The 21,099-nt window shown below is 37.0% G+C and overlaps 1 protein-coding gene across 8 annotated transcripts in view; it reads right to left on the bottom strand.

Moving 5' to 3' along the window:
- Positions 1–21,099, bottom strand: part of ABI3BP (ABI family member 3 binding protein) — a 288,504-nt gene that overhangs the window by 110,375 nt on the left and 157,030 nt on the right. For all 8 annotated transcript variants that reach the window (XM_059890043.1, XM_059890042.1, XM_059890036.1 and 5 more), the window contains exons 19-30: positions 19,739–19,810; positions 18,896–18,970; positions 12,790–12,870; positions 11,861–11,908; positions 10,569–10,637; positions 9,586–9,633; positions 8,043–8,102; positions 6,991–7,086; positions 5,624–5,662; positions 4,738–4,830; positions 3,738–3,797; positions 1,210–1,269 (exon numbers count right to left, since the gene is read on the bottom strand). In XM_059890043.1, the coding sequence (XP_059746026.1) occupies positions 1,210–1,269; positions 3,738–3,797; positions 4,738–4,830; positions 5,624–5,662; positions 6,991–7,086; positions 8,043–8,102; positions 9,586–9,633; positions 10,569–10,637; positions 11,861–11,908; positions 12,790–12,870; positions 18,896–18,970; positions 19,739–19,810 (801 nt within the window). The remainder of the gene's footprint in view (positions 1–1,209; positions 1,270–3,737; positions 3,798–4,737; positions 4,831–5,623; positions 5,663–6,990; positions 7,087–8,042; positions 8,103–9,585; positions 9,634–10,568; positions 10,638–11,860; positions 11,909–12,789; positions 12,871–18,895; positions 18,971–19,738; positions 19,811–21,099) is intronic.

Here is a 21,099-nt window from a genome sequence, read left to right on the forward strand (position 1 = left end):
GGATTACACACTGCCCATGAAAAAGCCTCGCTATAACAAATCTATACTTAATGTTTGTGTACCTCAGAAAAATCTTGAATTTGAAAAAACACTCTGCACTGTTCTAATTCTCTAGGATGTTCACATAGGAAAAATGTTTGTGCTTAACTAGCCTGCAGACTGAGAAGCAAACCTGTCTCTTACTACCCAGACTTGGAGAGAAGATTATGTATCTTCCAAACAAGAACTTCTCACCAGCTCTGAAGGCACAAGGACTCTTCATAGTTTCCTCACTAGGAGGTAAATAGGTTTCCATTTTCAATCAGTGGCAGGCTACCACACTCCTTAAGTCAAGAACCCTTTTTTTTTTTTTTGCTTTTGTCTGGTATAACCTCCACTGCATCTGGACATGAAGTAGTTTTAAGTTTGTATTGTGAATGACGTGTCTATTGGGATGCTTTGGGAAGTAGAAAAAGATAAACTTGGTACTTTAAAGCTTATGCTTCTGAAAATCACAGGTTTTTGGAAAAACCTTCATGTTTTTCAAAGCTTGATGGATTTTCTTCAGTTTCAAGAAATGGATCTGTCTAGGGTGAAAATTTTGCCCTGACTATGTGTATATCTTGCTTTGTTATTGATGATACTTTGGGGAAAAAGCTGATACATAAAATGAAGGTAATAAATATTTTTATCACATTCTCCTAGACTACATTAAAAAGATTGAGTCATTTCTAAACTATGGTGGAGAGTAAGGGGGAGTCAGATTCAACTTAAGGATGAGGCTTACTATTTAAACTTATTAGCCTTGATCACGTTACCTGGTAGACAATTCACTACAAACATATCACACAAATGTTAAAACAACAACAAAACAGGCAGATAAAAAAGGCAGGTGTACAAAGGATGTATAAAGGAACTTCCGTGTCACAGCCTGGTTAGCATGGATCAGGATCAGGCACTCTAATAAATACGTGAAATTTACCTTAACAGAGAACTCTGGTTGAGCTAAAAACACAAACTGGTATGAAGAAAAATTTAAATATGTTACAGGATAGGAAGATATCCCAAACTAGATCCAGGCATGGCTCTCTTTAGAACGAGAGGTAACTTGCTTTATGCATATTTTTCTCACAAGATAAAGAATGTAACTAAATGGCAACAGAGTGGAATGAGCAGAAGTTTGGCAATGAGTAGGGAAAGCTCTTGCTAAAGGGCAGAAAGTGGCATTACCGAATGCTGTCTCCGGAGCCTCTTTTATAGGAGTAACTGGTTCAAAGACTATAGCAGGAACTGACCAAAAATAACAATAAAAAAGAAATGTTAAACATTTATACAGTCTCACAGGGATATGATTTATCTGCACTCAGTTCAGTTCAGTCACTCTGTCGAGTCCGACTCTTTGCGACCCCATGGACTGCAGCATGCCAGGCCTTCCTGTCCATCACCGACCCCCGGAGTTCACCTAAACTCATGTCCATTGAGTCGGTGATGCCATCCAACCATCGCATCCTCTGTTGCCCCCCTCTTCTCCTGCCTTCCATCTTTCCCAGCACTCAGGTACCAGTTTATCACTCAGGAAGGATTGTCTTTATAATCAGGTAACTGTCCCTGAAAAGTGCCTGTGAAATTTCTCATTCTGTGATGATCCTAGTCTAGGTACCAAAGTAGACCATGCCCATCTTGCTAAAACTGATCTTTGGAAAGAAAGCACAAGCTTTGCCCAGCTGGAGTACTTAAGAGAGCAAGATAAAGGGCAGCCATTCAGTCTGTGGTTTAGCTGTATCCTTTTATCATGTGCCTGGGGAAAGCCTCCCATACTGATGATTCCTACATGAAACTCAAACTCCTAAGCCCAGCAGTGAAAAACCCTTTTCTACTGGCCCTATGAGCCCATTCAGTATAACAGCAGCTTCAGTATAATGTTCTGATCCACACTTAGAAGCCTGACAGAGAAGCCTCTGTCTCCTCTCACTGGTCCCTACATATCCTGCTTTTCTGAACTTCTTTGTTCCCTGCTCCCTAGTCATCCAAATCCATAACAGTTTGAGTGCTCAAGTCCTTCTTAACTACTCTGGTCCACTCTGATTGTTTCTTTAAATTCGGAGAAGGCAATGGCACCCCACTCCAGTACTTTTGCCTAGAAAATCCCATGGACAGAGGAGCTTGGTAGGCTGAAGTCCATGGGGTCGCTAGAGTCGGACATGACTGAATGACTTCACTTTCACTTTTTACTTTCATGCATTGGAAAAGGAAATGCAACCCACTCCAGTGTTCTTTCCTGGAGAATCCCAGGGACAGGGAAGCCTGGTGGGCTGCCGTCTATGGGGTCGCACAGAGTCGGACACGACTGAAGCGACACGTTGACAAACTATGGCCCAAAGGCCAAATCGCCCATAGCTTGCTTTCATACAGCCCGTTTCCATCTTTAAGTGGTTGTAAGAAAAAGGAAAATAGATATCACAGACTACTGGGGCCACAAAGCCCCCAGTATTTACTAAGTTGTTCTTTATAGAAAATACTATCAACTCCTGCCTGGATCTGTACTATGATGTATACAAGCTAGACAGTTACCAAGAAATAATCTATTTGCCCAAGTATATGTTTGTTGCACAGCTGTTTCAGTCCACTACACACATTCAATATATAAAGGTTGAATAGCATCGAATGATAAGCCAATGAAACAGACATTTACAGAGAAGATTCTAATTCACAAAAAGGAAGGGATTCAGCTACCACCTAAGATCCATCCAGCTATGCTCCGCTTGCCTACTGTGGGGGTGAAAGTGGCTGCTGATCCCGACTTGCCCCTTCACTTTCTCTAGACTCCACAGGGACGGGCTCCAGGATTCCTCAACCAGAATCGACACATTTACCTGAGTCCTGAGGTGCTTCAGGACTCAGTGTGGTTTTAGATTTGGGATGGGGATGATGAATTCATTGAGGCACTTTGGGAACTAAAGGAAGAAAACTTCAGGTTAGTAGAGTGGTTTGAGTTCCAGAAGCTGTGGATAGGATTATACTTGCTATAGAGTTTCAGGAAATTTTTCTTTTGACTTTGAAATATTTGTCACTATTTTTATTATTGCCTCTATTTGTCAATTATATTACTATGAAAAACAAAAATCACATAGAAATATTAGTTGATATATCAAGGAGATCCTCAAAAGTGATTTCCACATGAAAAAAAGTTCCAAAAACCTACTGTATTATAGTGATGGTGGGAGAGGGGTAGGGTGATTTTATACTAATGATGGGACACATAATTTCAATTTACTGGCCTTGGGTATATTTTCTATTTCACTCCTTACTGAAAAAAAGACCATATAATTGCCTAAAATGACAACATAAAGTCACACAGGTCATAAAAATGTAAAAATTTAGATCTGGGCAAGAATTACATCACACCATAACAGTTGTGACAATGTACTCGCTTAGATCAAGGACAGACACCCCACTTGCAATCCTACTTGTTGTGTTTGAAACTCAGTAACACAGAATGTGATTAAAAGGTTACATGGGGATGAGATGCTACAAATTCAAACCCATTGCTTTAAGCATATATGTACTACGCTAAGTTCATACTTGACTGTCTCAGTACCAAATGAATTGTTTTAAGACTCCAATATATTAAGAAATAATTGAATGACAATAGAGAATGACAAGAGTCTTGTGAAGCAGGAGAAGCTGAGGTTATGATGGTGATGAAATGGGCTTCAAATGAGCAGAAGCAGATGCTGATGGACATAGTGGATCATTACCTACTATTGTTCCTGGAGCTTCGGTCCTAAGACTGACTGGTTCAGGGATTGTGGCAGGAACTGATCAAAAGTAATAAAAGAAATCAAAGAGATTTTTGTGAATGCATAAAATGTCAGAAAGTTCATCTTACCAGTAAAAACAATGCTTTGAAGAGGGGAGAGGGAGGGAAAGGATGGATTACACAGAAAGTGAACATAAAAGGCAGGAATTATAGGGGTGGGAGGTGAGAGGTGGAGGCAGTAGGGGGTCACACCAACGTCTGTCCACCAAACACAGAACAGACAGCCAAAAAGAAGCTGAGACCATACCCCCTAAGAGACTAAGTCCTTAATGAAAACAGTGGCATTTAATAAACAAAGGAACAACCTATCAGTTTGTGATATCATTTTAAATTAGGTTATCTTCAGTTCTAAGAACAGAAAAAGCATGGTCCTGTGTAGAAATAGGGATCACTGAAGCCAACTGGATCAAATTCAAGCTCTTGAGTAGATATCCTAGTCCCCTTTAGTTCATTCTATGGGTACAGTCAAGGGAATGTATGAATAAGTCATCGTCTATCTGGTCACCAGCTTCATTCAGCACATTTCCTATTTTCAGCCTTTGTCTCCTCAACCTTCCATTCATCCAAATTCTGTTCTGATGTTTCCCCTAATTATTCTGGATCTCTTTCTGTTCCAGATATTTACATTTCCAGCATATAGCATTTGTACTCTTTGAGAAATTACTTTATATTTGTATACACACTGCCTTATGTTATTTTCTATCTTTTTATGCAGGAACAGCTTTTGTTTACAAAATAATTGGGAAATAGAACAGAATTACTACTTCTGATGTGTCTCACAGTTGCTAATACAGTTACAGGGACGTGGAAGGGATTAATAATAAGAGCAGCTTCCACTCTTAAGAGATATGTAAGACATGTACCAATTATGTGCACAGAATTCAGGGTTCCGACTGGGATAGAATGTTTGGACTCCTTAAACCAGAAATCGTATTTACCCAGTTTAGTCTGAGGTGCTTCTGGATGGGGCGTGGTTTTAGGTTTGGGACGTGGACCACGGGGTCTCTTTGTTGTTGTTGTTGTTGTTGGAGCTGAAGGAAGAAAATCTAGGATTAATATAGTGCCAATGGCTTCAATAACTCTGAATAGAATGATATAAGCAGGTTCTAGGCTTTCTAAAATTTACCAGTTTCTTTGAGTGGAGAAAACTTTGTTACTTTAGTTTGAAGTTTTCTCCTTTAACAGATTAACAGGTTTTCTTTTATAACTGAGAATTCTCTAGAGATTAAAAATTATGTAACAGTTATGTTTAAGAAATGAAGATGAGGAATTATCATTTCCTTGAAACCACCTCTAATGAGAAATCATGCTAAACTGTGATGGTATGTAAGAAGTTCAGACCATCCTGTACTATCCTTTTATAATTTAAAACAAGTAAGTTTGGGCAAGTTTTCCACTTGATAATTTACTAGAAAAATGACACAAAATTAGATGAAACATTAGTAAAATAAAACAAAAATCATGTAAATCTTGAACTATAGAAAGTAAAATGCTCAAAGAAACTTCAAGGTATAATAATTGACACTCTGTTGGTGGTCTAAATAAAGGATACATGGAAAATCACATTTGGACCCCAGTTCTAACAAACAGCACAGTGTAAACAGAGACTCAGATTGATGTGATGCAATTACAAGCTGGGAGATGGAGTCAATAGCTGTCTCAAAGTTTATACACATTAATGTTAAAAAGAAGGCCTTTTCTATTTTAAGATGAATACAGCAATAAGATGACAACAAATTATGACATCATCATCTCTATAGCACCACAGATAAGTATGAAAACGAATAAAGAAAACACATCCTGAAGGGTATAAAGGATCATTACCTAAAGATGTCCCAGGAGTAATAGGTTCAAAGTCTGTAGCTAGAAATGATCAAAATAATAATAATAAAAGAAATGTTAAACGCGTAAGAAAAGTCACCAAGGTCTCTTGAAAATGAATTTTACCAGAGTAGCATTGGTTCTACTGCCAGAAAGCAAAATTTTTAAAGTTCTGAGGTGAGGGTACAAAGGTACATGATGTTATAAAATCTCCATATAGTTACCTACAAGTGTTGCTTTTATATTACCTTACAATACAGTAGAAGACTCTGCTCAGAGAAATCTTTAGGTATCTGTCTAATAACATTATGGTTAACAATTATGAGAAAATAATGTGAAAGTATAATTTTAAACACTATATATTGGAAAACAAACAATTAGAATCTATGTCATGATAGATGCAATTGTTGATATATTGGTAATGAATAATCAAAATAGGCAAGGCTCTTTTTTGTTGAGAGTCCACTTTGGAAAAAGGCCAAGACCTCCGTCCAAACAAAGGCCTATAAAAGAGCAAGATACAGAGGTTCATTCAGTCCGAAAAACATGTCAATGCATCTCTCTGCTATCAGGACAGAAAAGAGCTGACCCAGGGAGGATAGGAGAGTATCCTGCGGTTAAGTAGCTCAAATCCAGTCACTGAAGTCAGGCATTCAAGGTCCTCTTCATGGACCCACTAAAAAGTAGCATCGCTGTCCACAATTTCTGAGCAGCAGCCAAGTAAACATTGCTTTCCTCCTTTCTCACAATCAAGTTCTCATTTAAGTCCTATCTTTCTGTTGTCACTCACAAATATGGTACCTTCTTTCTTCTGTTTATGGTATTCCTCCTCATTCCTCCAACAAATCTACAAACTATACACATTTCAAGGTCCACATTACACTCATCAGCCTTGGATCTTTCACTTCTCCAAGAATAAACTGTGTCTAACAGTTGGTAAAACTCAGTGAGTAAGTTGCTTTGCCCATATTCCTTTCTACCCATTTATGAACGATTTCACACAAGAGCAGCATCCTCACTCAATGAAGCCAAGTCATTTGTTTTTTCTAAACTATTCCTCACAATACTAATGCGGCGGTTCATCAAATAAGAGATGAACTGGACTAAATAGATTAGATACTCAACTAGGTAAGTGTTTGCTGAGCCAGAGTCAAAGAGAAAATGTAATCGAATGGCGAGAGAAACAAATAAAATACAAGGTACCAAGAAGGTCCTAAGAAGCATGAGGAAGTGACTCATTCTGACTAGAACATTTGTAACTTGGACACCATCCTGAAGGATCACAGGGTTACTAGGCGGCGAGTAATTACACTCCTACCACAGTATCACACCTAACAGGGGTCTGTAGGCACCAGGAACCACATATTTACCTAGTTTGGTCTGAGGTGTCTCGGGTCTTGGTGTGGTTTTATGTTTGGGACGTGGACGTGGGCGACGTGTTCTTGTTCTTTGTGATGTTTTTGGAGCTGAAGAAAAGAAACTGGTTAATGGTGTCTTATGACTGCAGAGAGAAAGGATTATTCATGGCTGTAGGTTTTCTAAAATTGTGCTAGATTTTCTTGAGTCTTGAGAAATTTGTCTCTCTGGTTTGAAATTTTTTCATCTACACACAAAAAAATGTGTGGGGGTGTCTGCTGACAGTTCTTTTGAGAAAGAACATATAACCTTATTTTAATTATCTGAAAACTTTACTATTATTGCTGGTACCAAATTTTCAAAAAGGACCCTGATCCAAGGGAAATCAGAAGTATAACTTTCTATATCACATTACAGAGGGGCCCAGACTCTCCTGCTTTGTGTTATATTTAGAAATTGGTTTAGAAATCAATTTGGATTATACTTAGAAATTACTTGGTTTAGGCATATATACCATATCTTAAAACAACTTTCCGTTGCTGGCCATAGAATTACATCTGATGTTTATAAGGCATGCATGCTCAGTCATGTTCGACTCTTTGTGACACCATGGACTGAAGCCTGCCAGGCTCCTCTGTCCAGGCAAGAATACTGGAGTGGGTGCCATTTCCTTCTCCAGGGGATCTTCCCGACTCAGGGATTGAACCTGTGTATCCTGCATCTGCTGCATTGGCAAGCAAATTCTTTACCACTGAGCCACCTGGGAAGCCCTGTTTATAGGGAAGAGACTCCTAACTTTATCTGGAATCCAGCAGAACCACAGGCTCTGTAAAGTTTTAGGAAAGCTGGATAATATGGATGATAGCTTCATACAGACTTATATTCTAACCAAGTGACCTATTTTAAACATCTTCAATACATTCAAAATGAAGAATATAGTTGAGTGACAAAAAAGGATGATGAAAGAATCTTGTAAAAGAGAAAACCCTTTGACCAAGATGATAATGGAATAGAGTGGACAATGAGCAGAAAATGTTCTTGCTTAAAAGATACAAAAGGTCATTACCTAATGTTGTCCGAGGAGCCTCAGTTCTCAGAGTTACAGGTTCAATGTCTGTGGCAGGAACTGACCAAAAGCAATTCAATAAACAATGGAGATTTAAGAAATGTGGGAAAAGAAAGAAAATTATCTTGAAAATGAATCCTTTTAATCCTATAATGTTTAAAAATAATTTATGAAAAACAGCACTTTTTCTGTAATAACTAGCTGAACTCTGGTACCCATTTATCTCACAAATAGCTGTACCCCTTTACACTTTGCTTCTCTATGAGGCCAATGAAAAGTGTTTTTTCGTGGGGGGTTTAATTACATGATTACAGTTATACTGGAAACTTGGCTCCAAAAACTCTTTTGTCCGATACAAAATTTTTAAATTACTTATTTTAAATTTTTAAATTAAATTACGTATTTTTAAATCACTCTTAAAAATCATTATGAAAACTTGTGTTAGTATTTGACAGTTTTCACCACCATTACTAAATTTTTTTTGAGAAACAGTGGCAGCAGTGAGAATTTAAAATGTTCTTAATCAGTCTGTTTATTGGATATCTGTGACACATAGGCAAAAGATAAGCTTATGCCTTTTCTCCACAATAAAGGTGATACTCTTCCTGCAACTTGTCCTTATTTATCCTTTTATTTCAAATGGATACTTGGGAGATAACTATTCAAGTGAGGAACAGAGATGATTAATAAAAAATTCTGGAAAGTAATAACTTTTTGTCTGAATAAATAGGATTCCTATAATTCTATAGTATTCTGTAATGATTGAATTATGCATCAAAATAAAATTTAGATTTATGACTCCTTGGTTTTAAATTAGTGTCTCTATTTTAAATTAAGTCCAGAAAATTAAATGTAAAATCAAAAATGTCTTATCACCAATTCTCTGTAACACAGCATAGAGTAATCTTAAGCCACATCTGAAAACATTTTCTGAACTAATGGAAAACATGGTATCCAGAAGTGAATGAAAGGGAGGACTACAGGGCAAAACAATATTCAAAGCTGAGTGCCCTCAAACAAAAAAGGAAAATTCCTGTTTTGTTTGGAATTCAACACCACAAGGTGAATTTATCAAGAGAAAGGTCCAGTTACAATGGAACAGTATGAAATCACAAAAGAAAGGACTTCTGCAAGAAAGAGGTGATTACGTATTCTTTTTCAAGCCCCAATCAGCTTTTTCATTGCTTCTCTCCCACATCATAAATTATACACATATGAAAGCAGAGATTTCAACAACGTCCTGGTTTGAAGGATGCACAGAGAGAGCATCTGTGACTCTTGCCAACATCAAGTGCTGCAAGAAATCTATCTCTGAAGGTGATCAAAGCACAATTCACATTCAGGTGTAACAAGCTGAGCTGCAGATGTAAGAATGCCTAATGATATGAAAAAGGTTCCTGTTGAAAATAGCAAACAATTTTAGGGAATGAATGAAAATGTGGATGAATGACCACTGTTTACACAGGACATTACAGACAGTGACAGAGATGAGAGGGGTGAGTTCAGAGAAACAATGACCAAAAGGGAAGACATCCATCGTTACCTATGCTTGTGGCTGGCGCTTCGGTCTCAGATGTAACAGGCTCAAAAACTGCACCATAAAAAAATAAACAGAGATAAGTAACAAAAGCAAGGAAGGCTAGACTTTTAGGTTCTCACTGATGCTTAACTCATAGGATACAGAATCTGGTTTATTCTAAGTTGATATAAGTTGCCTTCTTGATGGACTTATTTATTATGAGAGATGCTCTCTTAGTAAGTTAGAATTTTGTACTAACTGGAATCTTAGGGGAAAACTTCAATTGAAAAACAATTGAATTTTCAGAACTGTTACATAGTATCTTTTTATTTGGTAGAAAATCAATTAACAGGTACCATTTAAAATGTAAGGTATTTTAGAGAAAGTCAGTCTCCATGTGACTGTAAAGGAGGAACACAAGATCAGCCTCCCTAGTGGTTGCTGCTGAAATGGCTCTGAAAATGTTCCACATAAAGAAAAACAAGCTTTCGTTACAAACACAAACTGAGAAAGCCTGAAAATGCTTTAAGAAAAATGGAATCTGTTAGATAATCAGATGTAAAATTTTGTCTGTTGTTTAGTCACTAAGTCATAGAGTCCTATTCTTTTGCAACCTCATAGACTGTAGCCTGCCAGGCTCCTCTGTCCGGAGGATTTCCCAGGCAAGAATACTGGAGTGGGTTGGCATTTCCTTTCCCAGGGGATCTTCCCAACCCAGGGATTGAACCCAAGTCTCTTGCTTGGCAAGTGGATTCTTTACCACTGAGCCACTGGGGAAGCCCAGACAATCTGTTATAAAATTTACTAATTTCCCAAACACTGAGTTGTTCATTTAACATATGAAATGAACAAAGTAGCCACATCAGTGTGGCTACTTTGAGAAGAATGAACAAAGAAATCATTGTATTTAGGTTTCTATGCTTTACAACATGACAAATTGTAAGCATTCTCAGCAACATCCCCAAAGAGAAAGCATCTTAAGTCAAAGCATTGGAAATTATGTTTACCGGATGTAGGTGGTGGCGTATCTGGTTTTGCTGTGGGTTTAGAAAGTAATTGCTTTGCTGGTTTTGAATCTGAAGAGAAAAGGGCTATAATTAGAGTCATGGCAGAGCTGTGAATGTGATCAGTGTTACTTACACACTGCTTTCCTAATACTGAAAGTAGGGATTACCCAGGCTGGTACATCTGGTCTACATGTAGTTTTAGGCCTTTGGGGTCATTTCGATGCTTAAGAGAAAGGTATTAAAAATTAGCATAATGGTTATGGCTGTAAGTGTCATAATTAAGGACACATGCTCGAGCAAAGAGATTATATAAATTTAGTGACTATACAACAAAATTAATTCCTGGGGTGGAAAGGGTGAGAAATGTGTCCATTCTTACTAATTCTTCTGAAACCAAAAAGTCTTCAGGAAATGTTCAAAATATGTCTTTCAGCAAAAGTAAGGAGAACTACAATTACTTTTTTTGTATAAGTAATTTTTAAAATGACAAGTATAATAGTTATGTTTCTTAATTGATAGTTTTTTTTTTTTCAGTATAAAAACAGTAAGGTAGAAATTTGAAACTTGCTTAGTAGGAAACCAGGAAAATAATCCATAAATACTTGAAATTATACACAGTGTTACATGGTTACTTCTGGAATTTTCTAAAGTAAGTCAGTGACAAATTTATTGTGAATGCTGAGAAATTATAATAATTATAATCAAACAACATTAGGACTGAAAACAGTACAATCAACTTGAGACTTCTAATATTCTCAAGTTATAAAGACTATACTCTTTTATCTTGGACCCGAGACCAAGAAAAATGCATGTGTCTTTGGTTACCAAAACATACTAAAGAAATTCTTCAAAGAAATAGAAAAGCTGAAGAAGCCATTTTTTTTCATGCAGCTTTCTGAAAGGGATAAAGTCTTACAAGTTGAATGAATAAAGCAATGAAATGGTAATCACAACACTGGAATAAAACATTGCCACTTGTCAAGTCCAGGATGAGCACAGAAGTCCCTGAGAAACAGCAGATGGTTTTCTCAACTCAAGGACACATGATGGAAGGACAGAGGGTTTGTGGGAAACCAGGAAGTTGTGACCAAAACCACAGACCTTCCCTGAAAAAGCACACAGAATTCTTTTAGAAGTCTCCTATCTTCAGGCTCTTCAGACCCAAATAGGAAAGGGGAGGGAACGCATGGAGCAAAACTGTGACACAGTGTAGAACTTCAGTCATGCCTGGGTGGAGAGCAGGAAAAGAAAAGCAACAACCCGGGAAAGGAATTGGGGGAGAGCAAAATTACCGATCGTGGGCACCAAGGGTTCCAGTGGTACCGTTGCAGGTTCCAGAGCTACAGAGGCAAAAAACCGAAAATACTCATTATGTTAAGAAGTGGCATCTTGAGAAGGAAACATGACTCTTCCATCTTTACTTAAACTGTGTACTTTTTCTAAGTGTAATTTTCCTTTCTATTTCTCCCATTTGCCTCTCTTCTCCCTATTGCTTTCCCACACCTCATCCGCCGTGAATATACATCTCGTACAATATTTTTCTGATGCCCTACTTTAATGATCCACTTAGAAGCCCAACTTATTGCTCTGTATACTCAATAACTACAAATAAAAATATAAATGTATTCATAAAATGTGAATGTAGAAAGCACAGATGCTTAAATATAAACTACACTGATTCCTGCAGCCCAGCTATTTAGGTGGTGAGTGAATGACAGTTGCTCAGTCATATCTGACTTGCGACCCCATGGACTTCATAGCCTGGACTATATTCCATGGACTATATAGCCTGCCAGGCTCCTCTGTCCATGGAATTTTCCAGGCAAGAATACTGGGATGGGCTGCCATTCCCTTCTCCATTTAGGTATAGGTAGCTACTTTGTCAATGGCACCCCACTCCCGTACTCTTGCCTGGAAAATCCCATGGATGGAGGAGCCTGGTGCGCTGCAGTCCATGGGGTCACTAAGAGTCGGACACGACTGAGCAACTTCACTTTCCCTTTTCACTTTCACGCATTGGAGAAGGAAATGGCAACCCACTCCAGTGTTCTTGCCTAGAGAATCCCAGAGACGGGGGAGCCTGGTGGGCTGCCATCTATGGGGTCGCACAGAGTCGGACACGACTGAAGCGACTTAGCAGCAGCAGCAGCAGCAGCTACTATGTCAGAAACCACCATATTCCATTTTTTGTGTTAACTGGAACCCTGAATGGCACATTTACCAGGTTTGGACTTGGGCACATCTGGACTAGGTGTGGTTTTAGGGCGGGGACGACGACCTGGCCGTTTGGTCTTTGGTGGAGCTGAAGAAAGAAAATCAGCTGGTTAATGTATGAACAGTGACCCTACAAACTGACCATCAATACTATGTGCATCTTAGAAGCATATTTAAGCCCTCTGATTTATTGCAGACATGTATCCTTCTGTTTTTCATTACTTATCTAGTTGAATGAGCTCTTGAAAAATGGAGTTGTGGGATTTCTTTTTTTTTTTTTTTTTTGCCAAATATTAATAAATAACTCTTCAAGGGAGCTCTCTATTTTTCTCTTTTGACTTGAAAAACTAAGAACTTTATACAGCTTGGAGAAGACAGTTTCGTAAAATTTTTGAAGATATATTATGTTCAACAGGAATATGAGAAAAGTTACTTTTATTAATGGAAGCTGCTAGGGATAAAAACTAAAATTTATTTGACCTAAGATTCAAAACAAAATTTTTCACTTAGCACTTAAAAATCTGCAAATCAGTAACATGTGTAAAATGGATTTGAATTCAAAATTATTTCAAGTTAGGCAAGTTTTTAAGAACAAGATATAGTTTTTGAACTACAAGAATTAAAATTTCCTTCCCAAAGAATAGGGAACTGTCACACACAAATGAACATTAATGAACAAATCCATTACTGTGAGCCTGCTTAATAAAGATGCCAGCAGTCAGGAAGAGAGGAAACAAAGGTAGGTCACTCATTGCATTACCTAATGTTGTTGAAGATTTAGTTTCTAGCATTCCAGGTTCTAAGACTGCATGAAAAATGACCAAGAAGGAATCAAAATCCAAGGAAAAATGATGAACTTTATTAAAATACGAAAAATGCTTAATTTTTAAGTACTAAGTTGAGCAAACATAAATGGTGAAACTTTTATTCATGTAAGAAATTGCTTTTCTATGTAAATAGATTACTATGTTTTTAGACAAAATGAACAAAAATGCAGCTGGTCATTTAAGTTTGGAAAGAGAAAGTGGAAAAAAAAAAAGCATGACTCTCATTTGGAAGATGTGAATGCAATAAAGTAACCAACAGCTCATATTATGAAGGAAAATGTGGGTAATTCGGTAAGAAGGCACCAGCAGAACAGTTTTGCTCTCTTGAAGAAAAAAAGCTATAAAGATTGAGGGTGAGTTTTTCTTTTTCTTTTACTTAATAAATTTCCTAAGAAATATCAGGATATTGAGAGCTGAAAAGACCATAATGCTTTTAAAGAAAATCTACAAATGTTAGAGTTTTGAAAGCAAAAAAAAAAAAAACAAAACTCTAAAAATGAAAGCATAAATATGTCCTGGGGAAGCCATGGTCCTCTGTGGGGAATAATGAGGTTAAAACAAGCTCAGGACACAGATATAAGAAGGAACAAAAAGGAATGTGGCAAATCAAAATCAGTATGACTGTCTCAGAGCTTCCACTTAGTCAAGGCAGCAGAGAGCTTATCTTCTGGCAGAAACAGCTGAAAGCAAGATCTGAAGGACAATCAAGAAATAATTTTTTTAAAAAATCCAAAGCTAAAGACGAACTTGGACATAGTAAGTGAAAGTAAGTGAATTCTTTTTCACTCACTAGAGGAAACTTCATTACCTATTGGTGGCTGTGATGGTGGGAAAATCTCAGGTTCTGGGGCTGCAATAAAAGCAAGTATTATCTAGGGAGATGCTGACAGCACCATCTAAGGTAGAAATGAAAGGTCCTTTACCATAACAAGTGTCCTCTCAGTGGAAAGCCATCAGGTTCTATTGGCTTACAAAATAAAACTCCATCACCCCACAGCCTCTACACAAACTACAACAGAAGAAAGAATTGAGAATTCTAATTTTTCTTGTTGATCTTTAGCTATTTTCCCCACTATAGCTCCTAGTGCCTGAGGAAATATTACTTTAAAAGGAGGTCAGTGTAGCCTTTCAGAGGTCATTCACCTGCTGTTTTATTTTCTTCAGGACAGTCAGATGGGAAATGGCAACAGATCCATCAGACCTGTAACCATGTCTGAGCTCTGTTAGTTTTGGATCATTTTCAGCCTGACTGGAGCTGATATTGGTTCACACACACACACACACACAAAAAACAGGAATTGAACTTACAGTCTAAAAAGGGCCACAGGTGTTCATATGGTATTCATTATATCTACTACTACTTATTGCTGGTGAACAAATTGATTTACACATGAAACTTATTCCATTTAAATTAGCAAATCAGCAGAAGTTAGAAAGTAGTCTCCACATTTCATGAAATGCTGAATAAATTCATTAAAAATATTATCTAAATATTCTGACAGATAAACTCTCCAAGGCCATTCAGATTGGCAGTAAGTAAATGCCGAATATAAAGAAAGCTGAGCGCTGAAGAAATACTTTTGAACTGTGGTGTTGGAGAAGACGAGAGTTCCTGGGACTGCAAGGAGATCCAACCAGTCCATCCTAAAGAAAATCAGTCCTGAATATTCATTGGAAGGACTGATGCTGAAGCTGAAACTACAATATTTCGGCCACCTGAAGCAAAAAACTGACTCATTTGGAAAGACCCTGATGCTGGGAAAGATTGAAGGTGGGAGAAGAAGGGGATAACAGAGGATGAGACGGTTGGATGGCATCACTGACTCAATGGACATGAGTTTGAGTAAGCTCCAGGAATTGGTGATGGACAGGGAGGCCTGGCATGCCACAGTCCATGGAGTCGCAAAGAGTCAGACACAACACAGTTCAGTTCCAGCGACTGAACTGAACTGAAATGCTGAATATAGTTTGGTACAAAGACTATTTTTTTTTTTAAGAAGATGATCCAACAGCTTTCCTATTCTATAGCACAAAAAGAGTTGATTTCTTTCAAGAAGAAAATAAAAAGGAAATCAATTTTTGAAGTAGAAAACAAAGTAAAGATTCTTTGACATTTTTATTCTTACAGAAAGAAATTAATTAATCTAGTCCCTACTGACCAACTGAACAGAACTTAAAATCACTGTGTACTTAGATATTTCTTAAATTACATTTACCGGGAATTATCTCTGATATTTCTGGACTACAGGGTATGGGAAGTTTGGCAGAAGCAAGTAGTGATGTTTTAGCGACTAAAAAGGAAAATATAATAATAAACAATTTGGATAGAGAATATTCACTTATCTGAAAGCAAGGCATAATAGCACAAGGTGTTACTGAAATGTAGCATCATTCATCAGAATGTCTGTAGCCAAAAAAAGAATTCTGATTTCTCATGAACTTGTCAGAAATAGAGTATAACAGATGAATGGCAAAGCTGTAGTAATGTATCAGACAGAAGTACACTAAGCAAAGTAAAAAGTATGTGTGTGCAGGGAGGAGGGGGGCAGTGGCAGTTGAATGCCTCAGATTCTACAGGAAAAAGGGAAAATAATTAGTTAATATCAGTAATCAAATATGATAAATATCACAAAACATCCACATCTGAAAATAGCAACACCAAAAATTCTCTTGAAACTTCAAGGTTATAATTAATGTTTTAATTTCCACAAAGTTGCCTTCTAAAAGTATGAAAAAGTAAGATTTGCTACTTTTAACAGCTTTAGATTTCACAAAGATGAAAGAATGCTGCTGTTTTAATTTTATAAAGAAAAATCAGCATTTTTCAGTTCCTGAGACCGAGGCCAAATAGGTATGGCATCCTATCAACTAAGTTTCCAATTCACCTGCATAAGAAAATATTATAGTCAGTGGTTATTAAGAAATCTATCTTCTGATAAGATTTCCTCTATCTCAGCCTTAATGTGTTATGGATAAAGATACAAAAAATGTTCCATAAAAAAGCTGAGTGACACACAAATAACCACACCAATCAGCTCAGCATGAAACAAACAAAAAGTCACTGATGGATTTGCAGCTAGAGTACCATTTACTGTTCCATCCGCCATGTCAGAACTGAGTACAATAAACACCCATGATTGGAGGTCTCTCCCTTTCTTCAGATCTTTAAAAGCTTGAAGAGCCAAATGTCATTACAATCTTAATGATTAACTATGAAGGAAAGAATTCTTATTGGATGAGGCAGACAAGCTGGGACATAGTAGATGGCTGAGATTTTTAAGAAAGCGTTGGATTTGGCTTCCAAGCCAAAACCAATGTGGGTTTTTACTCATTAGCTTAACCACAGGGGAAAGCCAAAGGAAAAGCAGCCTTCATGGAAAGTGAAAAAGGAAAAATATGCATGTGAGGAGAGGACTGGGAAAGTCAAGGAGTGGCTCAAATCAAAAAGCTTTTGGTGGCTTATTTGCTCTCCTGAACCTTGGCTACAAAAGAAATCTTTAACAGAGCTATAATGTTGGTTGCCATAAAATGAATACATTTAAAAATACTAACACCCAAACCATGGTTTATGGAGAACTAGTCATTACTCTGTGTTGCCTCAGGCCATTCAAAGTCAACTTGAGCTGGTTTAACTTTAGGCATAGATTATGAAGTAATGATACTTGCTGTTAGGGGAAAAGAGTGAATATTCTTAGGTGATTAGAAGGTAGAAATCAAAGCAATATAAACCCGCTAGCTTCCAAATAATTTCTCACATTTTTAAAAGGAAATGTCAAATTAAATCTTTTTTTCAAATACGTTAGAGTGATAAGAACACTCTCCCACCCTAATTTGAATTAATGAATTTCCTCTCAGAAATGCTTTTATTTCCAGAAACCACTAACATTGATAATGTAACTTATCATGAGCAAATGATAATTAACATTTGGAGACATTTTTTCAATGTTTTCAAATTTTATCTTGTAACAACATAAATAATTAGAGAAATATTTAAAGCTGGTGACCCAAACATAATGTAATATTTCTTGGTCTACCTGGTGAGAGGACCCTATTCAAAATACAGCCTAAATGTAACAGTTACTACCTTATTCCAAAGTCCTCTGGGCATAATTTTTAAATAAATGTACAGGAAACCCTTCTCTCAGCTGTCAGAGTTCTTTGAGTTAAACCACTAGAGTTCTTGGGTTTATTAGCTATGCTTCTTTTTCCTAACAACCTCTTTTAGTGAGAGTACTTCATTCAATTTCTCGGACTTAGAAACCTCACTCATGGTCATGGCATCAACCATACTCCCTTTGCCTAATCCCTAATTTCTTTCATTCTGATGCCTACAATACCTGGAAATCTCTCTGCCACTTTTAAAGGAGTCATGAGAGTTCTCTTTCTGAGCAGTTCCATTTTCCTTCCTTACCCATGTCTTTGCAAAAAGACAAATCATGCCCACTTAAGCAATCTTTTGCTTTAATAATCCTACTCTGTAAATGCACATTAATGAAAAATCCATATTACAGTGAGAAATATATTCTTCCCAAAGCTCAGGCATTAAATTTTTTATGACAATAATGAGTTGTGACAAAGTTCCCCTTATACTCTCATAAATCAACATTTCAGACTATTGTATAGATTCTGTATAGATAGAGAAAAAGAAAGATTTAATTATTTAACATGTCCTGCAATCCTTATGCAAGAAATTATCTGTTTTTAATTATATACATAGAATAACCCCTTGCTGAAAACAAAACAAAACAAAACACCTACTTTTCTTCAGCAAATTAATGTCTCCTGAGAAGTAAACAAAAGTCAGTGTTCAGAAATCAGCCCCAGTTTAGAAAGAAGTCGTGGAACATTAGGAGACTACAATCCTTACTAGTCATGCACCCTGAGAGCTGAGAAGGCCCCAAACAAGGCAGAGTTCTGAGGGGATGGAAAGGCTTCTCCACTTCTCAGCTGAAAGGCGGCTGATCTGAACTCCAAGCAACTTTGGTATTGGAAACTATTTCACAGTCCTAGACAAAGGAGTTCTCAATCATTCCGTCCACTCTCTTTCTGTGCTTTCTCTGTGATGGTCATGCACATAATCAAACACCACACAGCTCAAAGAGATGCTATGATAATATCAGAGGAGCTGGCTCTAATGACATCATTTCATCACATTTTTGCTCTTTCCATGGAAAGATGAATCAAATACCAAAGTGTGAATCAAAAGTTTTGTTCCAAAGAGTGGCATAAAAAATTTTTTCAACCCTACATTTGAAATAATATCAACACAAAGCTCAGGGTAATTACCAGGTTTGCTGTCTGTCACTTCTGGACTGAGAGGGACTTTAGGTTTCAAAGAAATAAATTGTGTTTTACTGGGAGCTGGAAAAATAAAGAAACAAAATGATCATCAAATCAATATTTAGACATTTCAGTGTCTAAAACTACAAAAGGAAAACCTATACTTCAAGTGCTATAAACCCATCATCTTGGATGATTTTGGAAATATTCCATTAGAAAATAAACTTAAAAAAATAATATTTCACAGAATAGTATTTAATGAAAATATACTAATACATTTTCATCTTTTTGAAAAAGCATTTCAAGAAAAAAGGCATTGCCATCAGTCACCATTACTATACAAAGTATGACAATGATTTTAACCCAGGATTAAAAAATAAAAATTAGCGTAATGATTTTGCACTTTATTTCACATTTCTCAGCCATGTCTAAGTTTCTAAGCACCCGAAAAAAGAAATGTTTTAAAAGTAATATTTACTGATATGTATAATGTTGTGATCTGTGGCATAAAGAAATATTATTAACACCATAACAGAAAGCTGTTTTTCTAAAAGAAGTTTGAAATTGAACTTGAGGGCCTTACCTCCCAAAATGGAGAAGTGTATATAAGACACAACTATTAAAACAATGATTGTGTAGAAGATGGAAAAGCATCAGTGATTTTACAGCTTTCCAAGGTATAAATGCTGAGTTCACATCCACCAACCACAGTGCCAGCTATCCAAAACTATGAAAGTCATGGAGCTGATGTACTCTATGAGATATTGAGTGCTGTTGAAATGATCCAGTTAGAACAGTGATTGAGACATTACATAAAAGCTGGCACATCTACTAAGGACACATCGTTACCCATTGTTGTCCGTCTAGGTTCAGGGCTTTTAGAAATTTTAGATGTAACTGTTCCAGGACTTGTGGTTCTTTCTGGTGATGGAAAGGGGAAAAAAAAAATTAACATATTCTAGAAACAATTTTAAAAAATCCTCCAAAGAGGAACTGAATGACCCTTTTAAAATCCTGTCATATTTAGTCAGTGTTTACAAAGTATGCAGTGAGTAAAAGTTGGGGGGAAAGTTTTTTAAATTCAGTCATAATAGTATAGGCTATAAAAAAACTGGAATAAGCAATGGAGTAATCAAAGCCTGGTTACTGAGCATGAGTCTGGGTGTACCCATTAACAATGAAGACTAGCACCTCCAGATTGATCAATTACCTCCACCTCCAACTCTGTGCCATAGTATATGCTGTTCCCTTTTCCTTTTCCTCTGCCTAAACCTGACACATATTCTGATGTTTATATCCTCAACTCTTACTTTGCTTTTCTGAGCTTCTACTCTAAGACAGTCTTACAAGCAGGTTAAATCATCTTATGTTGCTCTCATCATTCATGATGTATTATCTTTTTAAGATTATGAGCAATTGGATAGCCAGAGTCACATTCTCTGCATCTCAGCCATCGCCCTACTGCAAAACTGAAAACACAGTAGGCAACAAATATGGGAACTGTCAGCCTGATAAACACTTAAATATAGATGCCTGCCAGAAAAATAAATGACATTATGTATCATTGCTGCTGCTACTGTTGCTAAGTCGCTTCAGTTGGTCCGACTCTGTGCGACCCCATAGATCGCAGCTCACCAGGCTTCCCCGTTCCTGGGATTCTCCAGGCAAGAACACTGGAGTGGGTTGCCGTTTCCTTCTCCAATGCATGAAAGTGAAAAGTGAAAGTGAAGTCACTCAGTCGTGTCCGACTGTTAGCGACCCCATGGACTGCAGCCTACCAGGCTCCTCCATCCATGGGATTTTCCAGGCAAGAGTACTGGAGTGGGGTGCCATTGCCTTCTCCTTATGTATCATTGTGACCATATAAATCACTATATATGATTGTTTCTATGTTTATACCAAAATTCACATGTGAAAAACATCATTCACTAAAACTGATATAAAAAGAAATAGCAGCGTAAGCATTGTTACTTAGAAATGTGGAGTTAAATACAAAAGAAACATATTAAAGAATTGGAGAATGGGTCTCAGGGGTAGAAGAAGGTGGGCAGTAGAGTCCTCTTTTTCAGTCTAAGACTTGAAGTACCTAAAAAAAAACCTCTATGTATTATTTTGATTTAAAAAGATTATTTCCAGAAAAAAAGAATATCATTCACATAATTTTCAGTAAAATCTTACTGAAAATGTTTGGTTTTGTTTTTTTTACTTTA

The sequence above is a fragment of the Bos taurus genome, chromosome 1 (assembly GCF_002263795.3).
Source record: "Bos taurus isolate L1 Dominette 01449 registration number 42190680 breed Hereford chromosome 1, ARS-UCD2.0, whole genome shotgun sequence".
NCBI classification, from domain to species: Eukaryota; Metazoa; Chordata; class Mammalia; order Artiodactyla; family Bovidae; genus Bos; species Bos taurus.